This window comes from Malus sylvestris, chromosome 5 (assembly GCF_916048215.2).
Source record: "Malus sylvestris chromosome 5, drMalSylv7.2, whole genome shotgun sequence".
NCBI lineage: Eukaryota > Viridiplantae > Streptophyta > Magnoliopsida > Rosales > Rosaceae > Malus > Malus sylvestris.
This window is the reverse complement of record NC_062264.1, coordinates 5,421,232-5,428,056: the sequence shown is the minus strand read 5'-3', so window position 1 is coordinate 5,428,056 and position 6,825 is coordinate 5,421,232. Positions and strand designations below refer to the sequence as shown.

The 6,825-nt window shown below is 35.5% G+C and overlaps 1 protein-coding gene across 1 annotated transcript; it reads left to right on the top strand.

The window, feature by feature from the left end:
* The first annotated feature begins 2,889 nt into the window (after window positions 1–2,889).
* LOC126620994 (cysteine-rich receptor-like protein kinase 44) lies at window positions 2,890–6,117 on the top strand. The gene is made up of 7 exons (XM_050289348.1): window positions 2,890–3,379; window positions 3,635–3,778; window positions 3,882–4,006; window positions 4,326–4,536; window positions 4,660–4,900; window positions 5,478–5,625; window positions 5,762–6,117. Exons 1-7 carry the CDS (start codon window positions 3,016–3,018, stop codon window positions 6,065–6,067), a joined length of 1,539 nt encoding a protein of 512 aa, XP_050145305.1. The 5' UTR covers window positions 2,890–3,015; the 3' UTR covers window positions 6,068–6,117.
* The last annotated feature ends 708 nt before the right edge of the window (window positions 6,118–6,825 follow it).

Here is a 6,825-nt window from a genome sequence, read left to right as displayed (position 1 = left end):
ACAACATAACTAGTTATTGATATTCTGGTGTTAATATCAACAACCCAATCAGAATAAGATAAAGCAGATATGGACATAGCTAGCCTCACTCTTAGTGTACCTCAAACCACAATCAATTGTACCCTACAAATATCTCAATATTCTTTTAAACAAGTGAAAGTGCAGATCTGTAAGATTAGTCATGGATTGAGAGACCATGTTAACTGAGTGGGCTATATCAGGCCTTATAAATGTCATATTGCAGAGCACCAACTAAACTTCTGTAATGAGTTGGATCGATAGGTGTTCCTTCAGCAACAAGTAATTGTGTATGAGCTTTGGATGGTGTAAATATAGGCTTATAGTGTTCCATGCCAGCCTTTTTTCAACAATTCCCTAGCATACTTGGACTGATTAATGAATAGAGAACCATCTTGTTGATATTGAATATGTAGTCCTAAAAAATATGCAAGCCTTCCTATGTCTTTAAGATCAAAGATTTCAGCAAGGCTTGTAACAACTGATTGAATCTTTGAAGCACTTAAACAAGTCAAAATTATGTCATCAACATACAACAAAAGAGTAATAACCAGTGTTCTAAAAATCGGCCTAGGCGGGCGCCTAGGCGCTGGGTGGTGGCCGGCCGTGGGGATTAACTCAAAATCGGGAGTAAAATCGGGACAGGGATTAGGCGGCCGTCGAGGGACGGCCTGGGCCACCCTTAGGCGGCCTAGGCGGGCGACTGAGTGGCCTAGGCGATCCAGGAATTTCAGTTTTGTTATGTTTTCAAGAATGCAGATCACCTTTCTGGGTTTCTACTAGTTCTCGGTTTGGCGAAGAGGAATGACGAAGACGATGACTTTCTCTCTCTTCCTTTCACACCACATGACCACTCTACATACTTTTTCTTATTTAAATTTTTTTCTTAGTTTCTCTCCAATCAAATTTGGACATCTAGCATCAAATTGCTTGCTTTTTGTCAAAAGTCATAGGCTGTCAATTTCTCATAAAAACTGATGGAGTGTCATGCTAAAAATGTCATTACCAATAAGTATTGGTGCAGAGCCCATCTTTATGCGTCCTAGTGTACCCTTTCCACATCCACATACTTGACACTTTTATTTCTCTTTAAATTCCACATAAATTAATATGATCTCTAAAAAATAAATTAATATGATCTCTAAAAAATATTTTGTAAATTATTATAAACCACCCATATTGACATCAGAATTTTCTTTATTATGAACCACCCAATCTATTACATGGGATTTTTACTTTTATTTTAAAAAAAATTAGATATAATCATTCAAAATGTCTTAAGTTATATGGTATATATGCTTAATATGTTTTTAAATTTTGGACTTGTTAGATACTTTTTTTTGTATTTTATCATTATTTTATTATCTTATCCATGAATTTCATATAAGTATAAATTTTTTTAAGTGTCAATATGCACTTATTTACAAGATATACAAGAAATTTACCTAAATCCGTCTAGCCGCCTAAGCGATAGGCACCAGCCCATCGCCTGACTAGCGTCTAGCGTTTTTTAGAACCTTGGTAATAACATCTCTATCATCGTTTTTAACAAATAGACTAGTATCAGACAGTGAAGTTTTAAAATCCAACACAGGCAAAGAGGTACTTTCGGTTCGGGATTACCGAACGAATGAAAATGTGAGATTGATTCCGGTACTGAAATTTTGGGATCGATTCGGTATTGGACAGTGTTCTAAAACGCGGTCTGGGCGGCCGCCTAGGCGTTGGGCGTCGGGCCTCCGCCGCGATTATTTCAAAAACGTTCAGGAAATCGGCAAGGGTATTAGGTGGTGCCTAGGCGGCCTAGGCGTCGGGCTAAGCGGCCTTCGCAGCGGTTTTGTTAAAATATTCCGTTTCAGTACACTGCGAGGGTGACGAAAGAGAAGCCGAGAGAGCGTGAGGGAAGAGTAAATGTGAGAGAGATGTAGAAGGAATCAGATAACAGTGCAATTGCAGGAAAAAAAAAACAAGAACTTTGACCTGGAAGCCCAGATTTCTTTGCCGGAGAGGATTTCTTCGCTGTGCTTGAGGAAATTGACTGGACTCATGATTAGGTTTTGGAAAAATATACAGAGCAAGAAGATGGAAATTAGGCAGAGAGATGGGAAATCAAGCGAAGCAATCGAAGAAGAATGGAGGGAGAGGAAACGAGAAACTTAATTAGGTGAAGAAGATGGGGAATTCTGGCGGAGCAATCGAAGAAAAATGGAAGGGAGATGAAACAAGAAACCCCAAATTAAGGCCTTACCGATTTCCAATGTGTCAAAAGTCACTGCCCTCTGTCAAAAGCCATCCCCTCTGTCAGATCAAATTCCAAGGCGTCAAAAGGAAGGCACTAGGCTTATGAATTATATTTAAAAATGTTACCTACTCCCATTATTAAACAAATATATTATATATTATTATCTACTCTTTTTTTTTTTCAATTATGTACTTAAAATTCTTTACATTACCTATATGTATCTCTTCTTTTTTTTTTCTTTTAAATAATGTGTTACATTATCTATATATGCTTACTGATTTTTAAATGTTAAACTTGTTGGGTGGATGTACTTTATATATTCTTCTACTTATATTTTACATTTTATCATTGTTCTATTATTCATACAAGTATAGTTTTTTTAAGTGTAAATAGGCATTTATTTACAAGATATATAATAAATTTACATAAATCCGCCTAGGCGCCCGCCTAGACCCCGCCTAGGCGCTAGGCCCCTACCCACCGTCCGACTAGCGCCTAGCATTTTTTAGAACCTTGGTATTGGATACTGAAATTTTTAGGATTTTCGGTTTGGTATTTTCTTGGTTCGATTTCGGGATTTTTTCAGTTCAATTTGGAATGTTCGGTATTTTTTTCCACCCCTAGACTCAGGAGTCAGGTCAGTCAAGCGCCGCGTGCATTGACTTTGTTATAAACTTGTAACTTAGACACTTAAGCAAAACTTGAACAAATTAATCGTCTTATCAAAATCCCTTGGTTTTTCCAAGCAACGTGACATGATCCCTTTCTACGTTCTCTCCGTACTTCTTATTGCATTGCCCAGTACTACCACAGATGCCGTTCCCATCGTAATTGCCAACACACCGTCGTCACAAACATCTAATCGTACTCCGACGACGGTAATTGCCAACACACCGTCGTCACAAACATCTACTCCGACGACGGTAATTGCCAACATACCGTCGTCACAAACATCTACTCGTACTCCGACGACGGTAATTGCCAACACACCGTCGTCACAAACATCTACTCCGACGGTTACGCTTTCACCGTCGCCGCCGCCTAATCTTTTACCGTCGCCGTCGCCGCCGCCTATGCTTTCACCGTCGCTGCCGCCGCCTTCGCTGACAAACAGATCTGGTAAATGATGATATCCTTCAAGCTTTCTACAATTCTTGTGACTGATAAGAATCGCTACCCTCGTATATAATTTCAAATGCCACAAATCACCGTGTTGAGTTTCATCTCCCGACGTAATAATATGAATCGTTCATTTTTATATTCTCCTTTAAAGATGATTCTTACAGCAAATAATTAAAATAAAAATCGATTAACTCTTTGATTATTGTTAGGTAGGCCCAGAGATATATTTATTATAATTTTGTATTCATACAGGAAGCAGCAAACCCTCATCGATGATAATCATCGTTGGTACTCTTGGTTCAGTTGCTTTCTGTTCGTTAGTTGTGGGATGCTTCTTTCGCAAGAGACTCAGAACAGTCAAAGAGAGATACCACTCCAAACGACAAAAGAAAAAAGGTAATTAATTAATAAAAAGATTTGAAAAGTATTTATATATTACTTCAATTTCTTAATAAATTTTTTACTTAAGACATCTAATCTTTTGAGTCAATGTTTGTAGTTGGTAATGATATGAAGAAGACTGTTGAGTCATTGCAATTTAGATTGGGAACTATTGAAACTGCCACGAACAAGTTTTCAGATGATAACAAATTAGGTGAAGGAGGATTTGGTGCCGTTTTCAAGGTATGAAAATGTCTATTTGCATGAGATCCTTCGCTCCACAAAATTATGGAGGCATTCCTACTCGAAAATAGTTCCTGATCATCGCTATGTGAAAAAATATTTATGCAAAAATCAACAAAAAAAAATATGATCTTTTACGCATCGAACTGTATAAAACTAAATGATCAAAATAGGTAAAAATATATATATATTATGAACTGTCTATCTATTTACAATAATTGATTGACTAAACGACCTTAATTAGTTTTGATTACATAGTATACTATATAATAAATAGTATTTACAATGCTTACTGCTTAGTTCACATTACATATTGTAGGGCACACTTGGTAATGGACATGAAATAGCAGTAAAACGGCTATCGAAAAGCTCCACACAAGGGGTACAAGAATTTCAGAATGAGGTGGTATTGGTAGCCAAACTTCAACACAGAAACCTTGTGAGGCTTCTGGGATTTTGCTTGGAAGGAGAAGAAACCTTACTTGTCTATGAATATGTACCCAACAAAAGTCTTGACAAATTTCTATTTGGTTTGTGAATATCATTTGACCAAATATTTTCCTTTGTTGATTACAATATATATGTGTGCGTGTGTGTGTGTGTGTAATTGGCTGTAAATTTTAACTTGTCTTTGATAAATGTTACCCATGCAGAACCCAAGAAACGAGAACAGCTGGATTGGTCGAGACGTTGCATGATAATAGGAGGAATCGCTCGAGGAATTTTGTATCTTCATGAAGATTCTAGGCTTAGAGTTATACATCGTGATTTAAAAGCTAGCAAAATCTTGTTAGATGGTGAAATGAATCCAAAAATATCAGATTTTGGAATGGCTAAAATGTTTGGAGTTGATGGTCAAACTCAAGGAAATACCGAAAGAGTCGTCGGAACTTAGTAAGTTTCAATTTATATAACCTTCGATCCTATTTAAGTTTCAACCTATATACCTTCACATATAAAATTGGAGGAATCTACGGTACCTCATCAAAAAGTAAAGGTACCGGTACCCTTTAATATAATAATATTTTAAAATTATCTTAGACCATTGATTAAGTTCAACAAATGGTCTTAGTGTTAGATACAGTTGGTTTTAATAAAAAATTTAAGGATTATCTTAGACTATTGATTAAGTTCAAAGAATTATCTTAATCATAAACGTTAAGGATTATCTTAGACCATAGATTTAAGTTTAATGAATTACCTTATACCATTGATTAATTTTATTTTTGTATAAATGTGTAAATTACCAAGGGTTAGATTACAAAGGTTGTCAGTTACTGTGTGGATATTAGATTACACTATCAAGGTAGTATATTGCAATTGCGTTGAACGTTATTGAATTGCAATATTAACGTTAAAATTGAAGAGTATTGGTATATTATTGTTTTAATAAAGTACCATAGACTGACCAAAAAATATATTTGTTTTTTCTAACTAAAAAGTCTCAACGCATTACTTTTGTACATGCAAGTGGTTACATGGCTCCAGAATATGCAATAGAAGGAATATATTCAGTAAAATCAGACGTCTTTAGCTTTGGTATACTCCTGCTTGAGATCACCACGGGGAGAAAGAACTTTTTAGGCTTTGACTGCCGTTTTCCTACACTTCTAGCACACGTAAGTATTTAATAACTTGGTATAAGCATTATTTATATATACATCATTATTCCCAAATTATTATTTGGCTAAGCTATCAAAGAGAAGAGTAGTATACTATTTTATAATTACATCCTTAAAAATTATTGTTTTACAGGCTTGGCAATCATGGAATGAAGGAAAAGGGTTGGATTTGATAGATCCAATACTGTCGAAAGATTCATGCAGGCCAGATCAAGTTTTGAGATACATCCACATTGGACTATTGTGTGTTCAAGAGGATGCAAACAGTAGGCCGACCATGTCATCAGTTGTTTTAATGTTGAAAACTGAAACTATTAGTCTTCCCAAACCTGAGCGTCCGGCATTTTTTACAGGAAGATCTGCAAATATGCAGGATCAAATAGCTGCTAATAGTTGCACCATCAATGGTTTAACAATTTCTGATGATCTTCCTCGTTAAGGATAAATTATATAAGAGATACAGCCTATATCTCGCATTCAACCCCTATATACATACTTCTCGTTCAAGTGAGTTTGTGAGACTGAGAATGAATTATGAAGTTAATTTAGACAATTAAACTGTTGAACCTTTTTATATTATTTATTGTTAGAGTAATGTTGGCAATTCTTAATAGAACGTATGAGTTTGTAATGTTTTAGACTAGTGCATGTTTTCGGTTTAATTATTTTAGTCTAAATTTGTCTTTCATACTCTTAATCACATAATGTCAAACGTTTCAGAGACTTCAACTTGAGTAAGTATGTCATTCATATATATAGGTAGTACTTGGTATTTAACATGATTTGTTTTTGAGCTTAATGTTGAGTGGTTAGAATATTTTTGGAGCAGCCCAATATATCTTTTAGTTGCCATTTCATTAGCAGCTAATTTGATAATTTTTTTTGTTCATTTATAAAGTTGATAATTTCAAGAGTTTTTAAATTTAAACTTATCATGTGCATGCTTATCCTCACATTTAGGGATGGGCAATGGTTATGGCGGGCAGGTAACCGCAGTTATTTACCCATAACTGTTTATGTTCATACCCGCATAACCGTTTACCCGTTGGGTAATTACATAAATGATTATACCCATAACCATAACCGTTTATAAACGGTTATCAATACCCATAACCGTGTACCCATTTAACCATAACCATAACCATTTACCCGTTTACCCATTTTTTCGCCCATTTATCCTTTTTTACCCATTTACCT

What these genes read in the sequence shown, in the direction of transcription:
- LOC126620994 (XM_050289348.1), top strand. Translation starts at nt 3,016, where the DNA reads ATGATCCCTTTCTACGTTCTCTCCGTACTTCTTATTGCATTGCCCAGT. An exon ending in TTCGCTGACAAACAGATCTG is followed by an intron (nt 3,380 to 3,634) that starts GTAAATGATGAT and finishes GTATTCATACAG; the next exon opens with GAAGCAGCAAACCCTCATCG. An exon ending in TTCCTACACTTCTAGCACAC is followed by an intron (nt 5,626 to 5,761) that starts GTAAGTATTTAA and finishes ATTGTTTTACAG; the next exon opens with GCTTGGCAATCATGGAATGA.